General features: G+C 35.1%; 1 protein-coding gene across 2 annotated transcripts in view; it reads right to left on the reverse strand.

The window, feature by feature from the left end:
* Nucleotides 1-13,923: 13,923 nt before the first annotated feature.
* Nucleotides 13,924-16,199, reverse strand: part of LOC113231637 (protein tramtrack, beta isoform-like) — a 62,860-nt gene continuing 60,584 nt past the window's right edge. For both annotated transcript variants that reach the window (XM_026466053.1, XM_026466052.1), the window contains exon 7: nucleotides 13,924-15,563. In XM_026466053.1, coding sequence (XP_026321838.1) covers nucleotides 14,406-15,563 — 1,158 coding nt within the window. In that variant the 3' untranslated portion in view covers nucleotides 13,924-14,405. The remainder of the gene's footprint in view (nucleotides 15,564-16,199) is intronic.

Genomic DNA, 16,199 nt, shown 5'->3' on the forward strand with positions numbered 1-16,199 from the left:
TACATACAGATCGAAAGTGTCCTTAGGCATTCGTCGCAAGTCGTATTATATATATATATATATATATATATATATATATATATATATATATATATATATATATATATACAAATTCTAATGTTGTAGTGTAACTTTGAATGTTCTTTAGGAAATTAAGAATAAAGTATTTAATTTAATAACTTTTGGAATTATAGCTCAGAATAAGGTGGGTTGCAATAATAGCATAGATAGTTGATGACTAAAAAACAAATATACGCGATTCATATCCGAAAAAATAAATACTCGATAAAACTAACACACGTTATGAAATATAAGGTGTCAAAGTAGTAAAATAAGTGGATAATTAAGGCTATCAGCGCAAGTGTTGTAACTCACATAGACTTGCAATTATTTAGAAAATATAGGGACTGATAAGCGATCTATATAGTAACTTACACTGAGCTACAACTCTCACATATTCGTTCCCAAAATATGTAATCACAGTGAATTAACGTAATGAAAGACACATTTTTAAGCGAATGCCACATCGCGAACGAAGCTAGCTAACTTAGCCTAGGTCACGTAGTTGCATGCAAAGCTAAGCTAAGAAAATACGTAGGAAGTAGTGACTAGAAATACGTCCTGGGGTGAAGAGCGGCAGAAGGGCGACATTTTTTCACATAGCTAGCGGGATCGTTAAGGTAGTTCAGTAAGCTCGGTTAGCTTAGCTCGCGGTGTGAACCGACATATGAAAAGTCAAAGAAACTATGTTAAGCTTACTTGGCTTAGTTAACATAGCTTCGTTCGCGGTGTGTCCTGAGCATTACACGACGTTACGAAAAAAGTTTTAATATAGCGGTGCAAGGCTGCAAACCGATAAAAAAAATTGTCTCTACCTGTCAATAATTCATGGTTTTGGTAACATTTATTGTTTGTTTTAGTTCTATAAGTTATTTTTACTTTGAGGTGCACTAAAGGAGCTCCACTCACGACGCTCTGGCGCACCCTGGGCAACAATCGGAGAGTACATTGCAATGGTAAGTCCTTTCACCACGAACAGTAGATAGATGCATAGATAGCTAACTCGTTTATTTGCTGAATCACAGCACATTAGAAACAAGCTTATGACATAGGTACAATGGTAATCATAAAGAAAAAGGCTAGTCTAGGTTTGCGGGTATGATCTAGAGCGTTATGTTATGTACTGACACAGCACACTCTACACCTGATAGTTATTTATTTATTTTATTTTTATAAGCTATAAAACGTGGACAAGGTAACTGGAAAGAAAAGAAAAAAGGTGAAAGATCTGATGTATATTAGTGAGTAAGGAGATAGCAATCATTATGCTCTGGCCACACAGAGCCGCACATCGGCCGCGCATTTCAGTGTAGCAGGGTTCATATGAACTAGTACATTACATAGATTTCCACATCCGGATCGCTTCTGTGGCCGCCCCTGTGAGGCCAGAGCATTACAGATTATTACAGTGTATACCATCGATACGATAAAAAAATGTTACTTTTTGGTTTATAACTACTTTTTAGTAACTTAAGCCTTTCCTATGGTTATATTTTATTTATAAAACTAGTTTAGGTTGCCATGAGCACCAACTTTGATGCTAAAACTATTAAATTTATAAAAGTACCCGTCAACAGTATATTATGTAGGAAATGAAACTATTTTTCCGGATTTAAATCGCGTATATTTGTTTTTTCAAACAAACCATCCATTCCATCCATTGGGATCCAGTATTTCCTCTAATGAAAAATCCCAAACAGACATAAGACTGCAGTACGAATTAATATGTTTTAGTTTATTCTAATTTCTATTAATAATTAATAATAAATTAAACTTAATAAAAATTCATTCAATAAAATAATTTGTAAAACTTAATGTAGCGTAAATTGGAATGTTTTCTTTGTAAAATTAAAAATAAGGTATTTAATTAGTAACTATTGTAACTATAGTGAAAAAATAGGGTGGTTTGCATTAATATTAGACATAACTGGTTGAAGACTGTACCACCTCAGTCAACCGTGACCATGGGACCTGTAAAGGGCCCGAAACGTCGGTTTGTTTGAAAAAACAAATATACGCGATTTAAATCCGGAAAAATAGTTTCATTTCCTATGTGTAACAATCGCGAAAACCTAAGAACTCGAGTATATTATGTATTAGTGTACATAGGTTCAGTTACGGCCATTACGGCGTTGGAAATAACGACACGGGGTTGGATACTGAAAATATATTTATTTTTATGGTAGTAATAACAATAAGGTGTTGGCGTCAGCGAAGTTTGCTCGAAATTAGATGTTTTTGACGTCACACAACAGATAAAGATTTCGTCGAAAAACAAATACTTAGGTAATCGTAATTCAATTTCATTTTGTTTATGATACTAAATGACGGGATGAACAAGTCGTGGTAAGCAACACGTCTGTCCATAGCAGTTGCAGTGCCACTTAGAGCTTTAAATCGAAAAGAGCTGAGGGGCTCTGCCTCTGTGCATATCACCCTGAAACATAAATTGACAAGTCCCTTGTGCGTGTAATTTCACCAGCACCTTACCCTCCGAAATCGGAACGCAGCTACGGTCACATTGCTGGTATTAACTGCCTGCGTGGCCTAACGGTTACCATGCCAAACTGCCACTCAGAGGTCCATTTAGAAATATTTGTATGGCCTACGTTTATTTCTCTCGTGAGTTTGGATATCAATTGTGGTTGTCTAGGTGTGTGTCTATGGCACTCGCGACACTGGGTTTCCCTAGTGCGGGGCTATGTTGAGTGTGTGCGTTATTATTATTATTACTTCTATGAAACGAACCCTTTCACAAGGAGCTCTACTGCTACTAAAATTTGGAGAATTGATACCATTCATAACTTTATTCAAGAGACTTGTAATTACAACCAGTTATCAATGGCGCAAAAGCCATTGGCAGCCTGGCTCTACCTCTACAGTATCAATGCTCGCTCATGCTAAGAGAATAAAGTTTCTTAAGCCCGAAATCGAGGAATGTATAGAACGCCGAATGAAAGATCGAGAAAGATATCCATACTGTTTAGTATAGATAAATCTTTACTTAGTTCTGTTATGCTATTTATTGCTTATACTATGCAGAAACAGATATTGGATATTATTATGGCAGTACAACCAAACTCAATAAGCGGACGGTTATTTCTCTGTCGCTGATTCTGACTCTACGAAGGCTTCACCAATATGACAGTAAAGCAAATGTAACGTAAGTTTTTTTTTATTTTAGATCTTGCTAGTCATGAGCATGCTTAGTAAAATTCAAAAATAATCTTTATTTCATAGGTAAGCATTATTACACTTGAAGTAAATTCGTAAAAAATAAAAAAATGGCAAAAATAAAATTATAGGTTAATGTTACAAACGCAATTTGAATTTAAATCTGTAATCTTTACAACCAGCTGCATAGAGACATATATATATGATCTCTACAGAATCAAACTATAAACTGGATTGATGTGAAACAAATCTATTTGCCCGATTTACATTAAAATTTACGTTGAAATGAAATATTCATTCTAGAGTTCTGACCATTTTGATTACGCTGTCTGTTTAGTGCAATATTAGAAATTTCTTTCAAATAACATCTTAAGTTGTACAAGTTTAAAATTTTAGCGTTATTAATTTATTTGTAAGTCAATGGTTATTAATTAATTTTCGTATTGATTAATTTTTCGCATTGAAATCAAACATAAAACTGCTTAAATTCGTCTTAACGCCGTATAGGACATTTTAAACTGGCAAATAAACTCCTTGTCGACCAGAGCTTAGAGTGAACAATGGCGTCAAAAATTACGGAGGAATTAGCAGCATGGTTTGTTGTAACTATAGGTACCCACTCATAAAACTGACCCATTCGCACCGAATCGGTATAAAACCTAGGAGATTAGGTACCATACATAATTGCCCAAACTGCAACAGACAACGCGCGTTGAAGCTTGTACTAGTCGTAATGGATCGATACTGTGATGAAAGATAAATATGTGATAATCGCAGATGGCTTACGAATACAGTAGTTGAGCCCTGTGGATAAGACTAATGCCCAAAAAACTTACCCACAGAAAATGTTTGCTAACTATCCGTGTCCTAAGTCCCTATCTACCGCCCGGAGAGATAAGTAGTTCCGGGGAGACTACGGGCTCGCCAGTAAGACCAGGGTACAGCGGACGTCTGAGCCAAGTCCTCGCCAGTGGTAAGCGCTCACGGACAACTCTGGTGGATCCAGACTTGGGTATGGACTCGCCGGGGTTTGTTAGCTGCAGGGTTCACATACACACACGCGTTCGTCTGTCCCGGTAGCATGCGGCCGAAGCGTTCGTCCCGCGTGCAGCTAACGCATCTTAGTGGCAGTCTAGACGAAGGCCTAAGCCGAGGAGACGCGCGGGCCACATGAGTCGCCCTTTAAGTCGGGACACTGTCGAAGGACACTGCTACCGGGATCTACGGCACTAGCCCGGAGAGCTAGTAAACGATGAGCTAGACATCCTCCGGTACCTCCAGACGCGTAGGTATTTGGGAACTGGAGAGACGCCGTTTTTCGGCTTCGGGAAGTGAGAGTGCCTTACAACTCCGCCACCAGTGAGAAGATTTGGTAGTTGATTGAGAGTCGACGGTTTAACGGTGGCAACCGTTACTTGCGCAACATGAAGTGAGCGTGCCCACAGCTCCTGTACGGAAATTAAGGGAGGGTGCTGTACGTGCGTCCGGGGAAGCTTACCCAAGGTACTAAGCCTTTTGAGAACCGGATTAAGTCTGTGCAATCTGGCTGATTTGGGGTCAGGACCTGACTGGGAAGGTCCCTGTGTTTGCATAGGTTATAAATAGTGCCCTTCTCGCATTCCCTAAGAGTCGGCACGGAGGGTCACTATAATCAAAACTTATCTAGAAAGAAATGGGGCCGTCCATGGTCTAGGCGAGAAATACTCCAACAAAGCTTTCAAAATCTGGTACAACCATACAGTGCCGGCTTTACCTATGGTGCAGGGTGTGCGATGCATACGGGACGCGACGCTTCCAAAGAGCGTTTACGTATAATAGTAGATTGTACAAGTGCATAAAACGCGTCATTTTACCCGAGACGAGTATATTCATCCACTCGAACCGCAGGCGAGTGTGGATACTTAAGTCGAGGGTAAAATGGGTTTTATGAATGGGTGGAACTCTGCTTTCCACTTCGATTGCGAGGAAATTAAACAGCAATATTACAAATAAACGATTATTTAATTGAAATTTGATATAAAATTACATCAATAATTAGACATATTTAATGTGATGTTTTTTTGATTTTATGCAGCCTACATCCAGCATAAATACGAACTTTAAGAGCATGAGAAGTGAAAAACAAATTTAATAATTAAATAAAATGAAAATAGCACGCAAATATAAAATAATTATGTAATTTATAGTATCATTTAAAGTAATATTGGAGAAGAAAATGAATGTAGGTTACACCACTTTTGTGTTGATAACTTCAATTTTCTCACCTGAGTATATTCTCACTATACATACTATAAATCAGGTGTAGAGTATGACAAATGTAACTCAGCAGGTGGCATATTTTATCACACATAGCAACAGTAGAGCGCCTTGTGAAAGAGTTCGTCCAGAGAAGTACTGCCACCTTACCTATTTTTGCCGCCAAGCAGTAATGTTAGCCTTACTCGTTCCGGTTTGAAGGTTAAGGGAGCTGGTGAAATTACAGGTACATGGGAATTGTCAACTTATGTTTCAGGGTGATAGGCGCAGTGGCTCAGATCTTTGCGATTTAAAGATCTGAGTGGCACTGCAACTGTAATGGACAGGCGTGCAGCTTACCATCAGGCGCAGGACTTGTTCGTCCCGTCACTTGATATTATAATAAAAAAAACATAGAACACTATTTAAGTTTTATTTTTTTATCTTGCATGTCCCTGTCTTTGGTTCCTGTGAGAGTATTTGAATATAAAATGGAATAATAGAATTGGCGATTTTGTTCTATATAAAACATGTTAATTTGTTTCGATGTAGCTATACTAATAAATCATAGTATACAAATAGTAAATAAATACTTGAATGGGTTTTGATACAAAAATTAATGTCTATAGGTAGTGCACAACGAAAAACGAAGTGAACATGCTGATGTAAAGAAACAATTTTACAAAGAAAATGTGAAGAATGAATGTATGAATGAAAATTTTTAATAGAAAAACAAATTTGTTTTTAAAATTTTAAAATAATGTCTTCGATCACCACCTGAATTTTAATTGAATTTTTGTTACCTTAGTGTAGGCTACCCTTATAACTAGGTGTCGGTTACGGGTCAAAAGTTAAATAAAAAACACTATTAAATGAAACAAATATATTTCATTACGAAATTAATTACCAACAAATCCATTTTTCAACACTTTCTCAAACCATTGTTTTAATTAATAATAGGGAAATGTGCCTTTTTAAAGTGCCAAATATTCATTTAGTTGCTTTAAAAATATAGTTACCCCCAGCTTATAATGATGAGATCATATTTATATTAAACAACACATACAATATTTAAAATTGAACATTATCTCAATGTTCTTCAAGTCACGGTAACTATATTTTCCTAGCTAAAATTTTACGCCTAATGGTAACACTACAACACACATATTTATTGCACATTTAGAAATTTCGTAAAGTATTTTTGTCTTTTTTTTTTAATTTTAGAGATCCAAGACATTTACTATAATTTTGCACATCGACATTAAATGAAATAATATACACAATAGCTTTAAATTTAGATCATGGTATAATACACATCCAAAATATGGAACTATTCCTAAGTTAGTTTGGACAATGGACAAGATATTTAAATAAATGGACCGGAGTATACAAATACAGCGTCAAAACAAACGAATGAAATACTTAAATACGTATGAGTTAATCGTGTTAAAAATATAAAACAGGTCATCTCTTGTAACAATAATAATTATCTGAAATATACAAGTAAAAAAAATATATTAAGTTATGCAACAGTAAGTATGTAGATACTATCAACTAGCTTTTCTGGTTAAAATGGTGGAAATACACGAACCAAGTATATTATTTCTCAACGAAAACCCTGTAAAAGTCGTTAGGACACATTCTTGTCGGAATATTGCAGTGTTCTTGTATATAATTCAGTAAAACAGACAAAAATATTCCTGCTTCTCAAATTTGATATTGTACGAAAGTTTTCAATGTATATAAAAGTTAATACATAATAATGTATAATCCAATAAAACTTTATTATTAATAAGGCCATAAAATAAGTTACTTATACACACAAATTTACAATGACATGTCAAGATTTAACTTCGACAGTAATCATGTTTGTCAATTGTTAGTGTATCCGATTCTGGTCAATGCACACCGATCGATTCCTTCCAAGATGTACATAATGAAGAAAATCTGACAAAATTATAAACGGTCACGCTGGTGTCATTTCTATACCACACATTACTAGGAAACAATTGACAGGTCTTCACATTGTAGCCACCATTTAACACCCACAAGTTTAGCTTGAGTAGGTACTAAATTGTCAACTTACTCTACCTATTTATACGTCTCACTGCTGGGCACGGGTCTTCTCTCCGGTGAGGGTTTAGGCCATAGTCCGCCATGCTGGCCCAATGTGAGTAGGGGACTTCACACGTTTTCCGAGGGTTGTAAACCTTCTTCAACGTGCAGGTTTCATCACGACATTTTCCTTCAACGAAAAGCTCATGACAAATTACAAATTAACTTTTGCATATAAATTCCGAAAAATTCAAAGCTACAATTCGAACCCACGGTCTCTGTTTAAGAGGCGGCAGTCCACCTATTAAGCTACCACGGCTTTTAAACATCTCTACACACTACTAATACTACACTACAAATGTTCTAATAAAGCCAAAATCGACAAGTGAGAAAACTTTCTATAGACACTCCAGAGATTTGTTCATACGCTAGATCTGCTGGAGTGATCATAATAGCACGCCGGGCATTTCCATGACAACCGAGGACTAAGATAAATTTTCCTTACAATCTAGCAGATAAAGCAAAATTAAAGTGTGATCATCTAAAGTTTTCCTAAATTACAGAAGAAAAACCCAAAATTATTAACTTGAAACACCGGTAAAATCCACCTAATACAAATTAATTTGTGTATAAGATTATCTGTTCAAAAATACTACAATAAATATTATTGCTAAAATGTTTAGCAAAAATCTAGATAATCAGTGACTACTTTAGATTGCGTATACGCCGCGATTCTGTAGACAGCAATACCGGAAACTCAAATTCTGTGACCTCTCGCATTATTAGGTAATGCGGCGATATTATGCGGATTTATGGGGTGTACAATAACATACTTCCACATACTTAAGTGAACTAACAATCGCATGTTCATTTTAGACCTTATTTGAAATTAGAAATGTGTGCCACAGGACCGACATCGAATATTTATGGGAACTCAATTGACAAACCCCTGTCAACCGTTAAAACTTGATGATTCAACACCACGGCCAATCGTTTTAGACTCTACCACACAGCACTATCTGCATTTTAACATTCAGTGATCTTTCAGGGACAATTATTATAGTGCCCACACATATAATAAAAATATATACAAAGACGATGGTTTGGTCAGAAAAATAACCAGGGATCGAAAAACGAAACCTTTGTTGGAAATTTTGTTCGTGCACGATTGAATTTACAATGTGTTTTTTTTTCGGTTACCGGTATCGAATCCGTTTACCGGTGCATTGTACATTTTCGGTCCCTGAAAATAATGAAACATTTAAAAATACAAGAAAATCGTGAAAACGTGACAAATGTCATTGAAAACCGAACACGATCTAAACATTTGGTTTATGTGATAATTTATGACCAATCCACGACACCTTTCACAATACTGATTAAACAAACTCAACCCTTACCTAAATAAACTTATTGCTGAATTGTATGAATTTATAATATTCATGTAATGTAACTATAATTATTATCTATGGAAGCTTCAATAAATAAAATGTCTCTGAAGAACAGTTTCTATCACATTTCATTACACATTGTAGCACCACGCAGTTAATAGACCCCTCTACGACAACTACGCCTACCTATATTTCATTGTAGTATATTATGGAGATGTATAAAAATCAATACATCTGAAAAATAATTTAAAATTGGTATATAAAAAATTCTGTATAAGTTATGTTTAAAAATTAAATAAATTCTCTTATTGTTTTACATCGTAGACTATTGACAGTATTTGGCTTTTAAAATATATTGAAAACAACACCATTATCGTTTATAAGTTATGGACTGCGAAACTTCTGGCCTATCTTTATTTCTACCTGAAAATCAGTCTACGTTCGATCTTCGTTGGCTAGGTTATGGAGAGACTTCATACTATCGCGTCTTGCCTTCTTCACTAATACTTTCATTGTTCCGACTTAAAGTAGTTAATATCACAATCACCACAGAAGGTTATTTTATTTCTTACTATCAATAAACTAAACTGCTTGTCTATTCGATGCTTATAACATTTGATATTTACTTTTCAGCCTCTAGCAATGACTTCGACCTATTTTCTTTGTCACTAAGCGTCTATGTTATAACGAAAAAAAGATTTTTTTTATCCACTTATGTGATCTCTATAAGGCTTAATATTTACCAAAATGGCGCGGAGAATAATTGTATCCCAATAACAAATCGAATTAACGAAATATCATCATTTTGACTCAGCGGCAAGAAGATGGTTTCGCCCCTAGGGCCGCAAATTCGGAACGGTGTGGTGCGTACAATGGGGTGTTTAAGGTTTACGTGTACATTGCGCGCTAACGTGTGTCTTATCTAACACAAAAACACAATGTACCCGTAAAACCTTGAACGCCCCGCTGAACGTACCACACCGTTGCGAATTTTTGACTAAGTGTACAAAGAGCTAGTTTCGCCAGAACTCTGCTATGTTACAAACTGTGAAATAAAACCTAATATTTTTATAATTGACATCATCAGTTAAATAACATAGCAATTATTGCAATGAGCGTTTTCCAGGTGTTTTTAAATCAATATTTAATTTAAAACACGAAAAAAAGGCTAGAAATAACCATTTAAGTGATATCAACTGGTTACATGATTGATTGATTTCTTGACATATAAATTTTATTTAGTCAATTAGTGAAATTTAAAAATGTAATAAATGCTCAATGAAATATTATTTTTACTTTAAAAATCTATCCCATGTCTCGAAGAACAAAAATGAGTCATTCAGTTCTACACACAACAATAGTCATTGGACGGAGATATAAAATGTGGTTAAATTGTGCGTTGCTATAATAACGAACGTACAAGTCCTATAAAGAATTTAGAGTACTGTTCACGTGCTCCAATGCCTCACAGCAAGTCCTCCAACTTCATAAAATAAAACACGTGTATAATAATGCCCATCAAGCTCACAGTCACTGGTAAAACAATACAAATATACATAATATATAAAATCTATTTAGATTTACTGTAAATTTGTGTCCACTAGAACGAAACAAAGATATGTTCTAGCTCCGATTCTAAAATAAAACTTTGTTAAAATCGTCGTTAAATCTATATACGATAGACTGAACCAATAATATACGTAAAGTATGCAGAATGTACCACTTAAATCCTAGTTTATCACATTTGACCTGGTTAGCACTTTCTTAACTTTATTTACAATCCACTGGCTGTGCTCAGAACATTTATAATCTGATTAAAAATTAAATTATCTATGTAATTTTATAGTTAGTAATATGATACATGAACAGATTTAAAGAATACCACACCGAATTTTAATACTACGAGAATTCAAAATAATGAACCACCCAAAGTTATCATCGAGTCATATGTTTGAAATCGGGGATGGGAACACTGAAATATGATTCTTGGTAAAACTGGCAACAACCCAAGTCCATTTAAGAGGAATGACCATTGAATACTTTGAGTGGTTTATGGCCTTAAGTCTATATAAGACACTAAAGTACACCACAACATCAAGTAACTACCGCTGATATAATTATAAAACAGTCAACATCAATTTTGAATAATATTTTATAATATAAATTTGACGTAATGGCAAAATATCTACAATATGCACAATTTTTTTCCTTACATTGTTTTATTTCGATGGTTTCTTTGTGAACAGCGTAAATACGAAAACCAGCTGGAATATAAAAATACTGGCATCCTTTCGAATGTCTTAAAATATATTCAGTTACCACTGTTACTGGCCGAAATAAAAATAATATCGTAAGATACACTAAAATAAGAAACGGTGTTGTATAAAATACCCAGTTTAAGTATTCACGCTGTAATGCCCTTAAAGAGTATTTCAATATTAAAAAATAAAAAAATCAGAGTATTGCTTTCTCGTTTATACTAAAAGTTTTCGACTACCTATTTACTTATATCCCTCTGGCAAAGAAGTTATTATAATTATTTTTTTTAATACATATTTAATAATCTGTTTTATGAATAACAATTAAATAACACATGAGGCAAACTAAAAGCTTACAATTCTGGTCAAATCTGGTCTATATTATATCGATGTATTGAACTAACAACATTTATTTGGAGTACAATTAACATTTGTTAAAAATCCTGTAGTTACTTCTTTAATGACTATTTCATTGTATCCGTAAATGTACCATTTCAAAATATGATATTATTTATTACAAAAGTAAAAAAAAAATACTGGCCCGCAATTTATCACTTATAACAAACGAATTACGATTGGGTTTGTCTTACACTTTAATTGACTGTAGATACCACTAAATTATTGCGAAATATTTATAACGAGTGCCTCCAAATATCAAAAAACATAAAAATAGTAATAGTTTCATATATAAGAATAAAACGTTGGTGTTATGTAGAAAGGGCGAAAGCGCCATTAAAAAAAAATCAGGGGAGCATGTTTTAGGCTTTAACTACCTTAAAATATTTAAGTCCTGTTTTAAAATTCAATTTTGGTTTTAATTAAGTTTTAAATTGAATTTAAAAGAGGACATAAATATTTTAAAACAGTTGTGAAAAACTGAAAAATTTTTCGTAATGGCGCTTTCGTCTTTCCTGCAAAACACCGACGAAATATGAATGATACTGTTTAAACTTTTCTAAACACCTTAGACGAAACTGGTGTCGAACTTTTAACAGATAAGAGGAAACAGTTCTTTAAATAGCAACACTGTGCAGAAAATACTTTTTCTTACGCGATTACTTAGCCCAAACTAGAAAGTACTAGAGAAAATATAAAGAGACCGCCGTTCACGTCTCACAAAACAGTGTGCATTATTTATTAGATTTAGACAAGCACTGAACCACAATCTGATCTAACGGAAGTAATCTGGCCTTGGATGGCGCATACCTGTCTAGAAAGCTCTAACCAAAAATTCTAAATGCGGTAAGGCGTAGACCACTTGGTAGGTGCGTGGGTATTTTGAGGACGAACTGAATTGGCTTAAGCTAAACTAATTTAGACATGGAATGACAATCACGTGACAGAAGCGGCATTTTCGAAACCGTTAAAAATAGGTCGCACCTTTACATGATAAAATAATGTTAAATATTGTATGCACAAGTACGTATAAGTAGGTACTATTGTAACATTATTAAATGAAATACGCACTATATCACGATATCGGCAGTATAGAGATATTATGGCTATCTTTTATTGTGCACAATAAACAGTTCTTTTGAATTAATATTATTTATTTTAACATTTCTGATTTTGTAATTTGTTAGAAATGTCACAATATTTAAATCTTAGAAAAATTCTGCTTATATTGCGGACAAGTATTTTTTAATAAAATAACTAACTAATATTATTATATTTACGTTAGTAAATACGTCGAAAAAATCTCCATATCGTGAGCACTTCATGTTAAAAAAACATAACAATAAATGAAAATAACTCACAGATGATCATTTAAAAAAAGAAAAAAATATGTTTTGAATTGGAAACACTGAAATATGAGCAATTATTATTTTAATTATATGCCTATATATTATAGGCCTTTTCAATATTTGTCATTGTTTTAATGTCGATTCGGTTATGTATGTTTTGCCACTAAAATATTGTCCAAACACGTTACTTTGCTTTATTTTATCAGTAGATAGCCAATGGATTAACACCCAATTCGTCCGCCCGGTTTTTACACAAAGCGCCCGGTTTTAACACTTTTCTGCCTAAAATTGTGGGCGAAAACCATTATACGTGTTAAATCTTGTTAAACAATGAATTGTTGAATGAATTATTCCCCTTTTTAAAATTTGGGTATCAAATATTTTTAGACGAAATAGAAGCTATCCCACACAATTTCCACTTCGTGATCCTACGGACTCTCCGTTAATCTGGTAGCATTAGCAAATAACAAAAATCAGTGAATTTATATGTACTTACACAACCAAACCAACATAGCGACAATTTTTATAGCGAAAAAAGAACTGTCATACATAAACAGATTTAATAACAATGAAAATCAAAAGAAAATGAGTAAGGTACAAACAACATTTGTTAATTAATTTATCTACTTCACTGTTTACTTTATGAGGTACATATTTTGGCACAGAGAGATTTCTTACAACTACAATTAATTATATCTAAATATTAATATTATTTTAGATTAAATTACATAAAACGCTTTTCGATGTTTTAAAACTTGTTGACTGGTCTTAATCGTACAAATCACAGCTTTTTGCATTCTCCTACTTACCTATCGTCACAACTATTTTATCTACTTTCTCATCGTGGAATGAGCCTTCATCTCTTTGAACCCTAAAACAAATATAATTTAAAATAACAATTCAATGCAAAAATTGAACTTCGAAATATAATCCGAATTGTCTAGTTTCCGGAGATATTCGGCGGAATAAATAATTTAGAAAACATTTATCTAAAATGCGCAACGTAACTAAGTTGACGTTCAGGACTAGAAAAACTTGTTTAAAAAAAATAAAAGTCCCATATCACTACATAGAACCAAATAAATAAAAACAAGAGCGGAAAAAAATATTTATAACAGAAAAACATTGTATTACGCTTTTACCGATCCGTTTCACAACTTACACGGGTCATCCCTCATTCGCGAAACATCTTTAATTCACTACTGTCAATTTCCGTACTGTGGTACCTTACTATTTATAATTATTATTGCTTTGCAACGGAATAGGTAGTATTTCAGTCACTGTTTATAAAATCACCTCATAAAACGTTCCAAAAGGAAACGGTCCTGTAAACTTTTAATTAATCCTGCTTATGTAAGTATATCAATTATGTCGGTTATAAACTTTAAAAATGTTTTAAAAAATATTCCAATTTACTGTTATATAATGACTCGGTCATTAACTATAGAGGTATGGGAAGGTAGGAAACAGGACGGCGCGGGGCGCGATCAACGCGTGTTATGCACGTGAGTGGTGAGGTGCTTCGAGAGATAATCGGCACGAGCGAAGCACTTGCCGCAAGCCTCGCAGTGGTAAGGCCTTTCGCCCGTGTGGATACGCAGGTGACGCGTCAGGTCACTCTTCCCTCCAAACGCCCTGCCGCAAAACAAGCACACGAACGGACGCTCCCCGGTATGCTTCCTTACATGCAACTTCAAATTCTCCTTCGACCTCACGCATTTCCCACAAAAGGGGCATGCGAACCTTCGTTCCCTGTCTCTTTGTCTATCATCGTTTTGCAGGAATCCCAAAATACCAGAATGAGAGCTTGAACTCTCATTCTTGCTGCTATCGCCACGGGATTCCGTCTCAGAGCTGTCTGCTATGGAACTGACACTGGCAAAAGATACAGGGACTCGCCTCCTTTCTTCGGGTGTATCATTTTCCCGTCTTTCACTTTCAGCCCCCGAATTCTTGCAATCAGTGGAATCGTCTACTGTAACGATAGAGTCTGACGCACCGTTCGAGTCTACTGTGCTATCTTGTTCGGCATCTCTGACAGGATCTATTGGCGGGGTTCTAGTTTCCTCAGTCCTGTTCTTTTTCTTCATCGACAAATCCATTTCTCCACACTGACCTATTAAAGCTTCGTTAGTGCTGGACACCTGGTCAGTGCCTTCAGATATGTCGGTGTTTTTGGTGTGGAGTCTCTCTAAGGTATGATTTAGACGGTGTTTCTTGAAGGATTTTAGGTAGCGGAACTGCATGCCGCAGACGTCGCAAGTGAATAGTTTGTCGGCTGGGAGCCTGGCGCGATGGTTTTGCTCTCTGTGCTTTACGTAGGCTGATCTGTATCTGTAGCTTTGGCCACATTGCTCGCAGACAAAGGGTTTCTCTTCGCATGAGGCTTGGGTAGCATGTTGAAGCGCGGCGTGGCGTTCAAGCAGCCATGTTGAAGGGAAAGAGGCGAGGCAGACGCCACAGCGACGTCTCTCTGAGTGAAGCATGTGCCGGTTTTGGTAAGTCATGCAGTCGTCACTTAGGTACCTGCGCAGGCGGCATGCCTGTAGAGCCAGCAATGGCGACCACAACGGCATCGCCGTAGGGCTACGCGCGGCAATGGGGCTCGGAATGCTTGGAGAGCTGCATGACATGTCTACACATATCTGTAACAGAAAACAAATCACACTTTAAATCAATAGCGAAATATTATGAAAATTAACAGATATTTTTTTGAAAAAAGTACTGGTAAACGTACCTTACTTTCTTTGCTTTCAAGGAAATTTGACTGGAATGGAAGGTCAATAATGAATGTACAGCGTTTATTTGTCAAAATTGTATTTTTACAGCTATGATATGCTTATATTTGTTTCAAGTTACAATGATCAACAGCGATGGATATCTGTTAATATCTGTTATTTATTACACAATTGACGAAACATTGTATGTACCGATTTCTTCCACAATCGCATCATATAAGTACTGTAACTATTTTCAACATAACTGTACTGCTCTTTGTTACAACAATATGAACTATTAATAATGTTAAGGCGAAACAGTTTTTGCTAATCTAAAATGTCAACAACGAATTTTAAATAAAACAGCTTAGAGCAAATAATCATTTCCTTTAAAGAAACGATCATTGTGGTCTATAAATTAAATGGACCTACGTTATTTGAACTTGTGCTTGATACAATTATTTATAATAGCATAACATACTACGATTAATCTCAACTCCCACGCACAATGACGACAAATCAAAATTAACATCTAAGTCAACTCATAAAATTTCCCATCGGCAC

This window comes from Hyposmocoma kahamanoa, unplaced genomic scaffold, assembly GCF_003589595.1.
Source record: "Hyposmocoma kahamanoa isolate Upper Pololo Valley unplaced genomic scaffold, ASM358959v1 66, whole genome shotgun sequence".
Classification (NCBI taxonomy): domain Eukaryota; kingdom Metazoa; phylum Arthropoda; class Insecta; order Lepidoptera; family Cosmopterigidae; genus Hyposmocoma; species Hyposmocoma kahamanoa.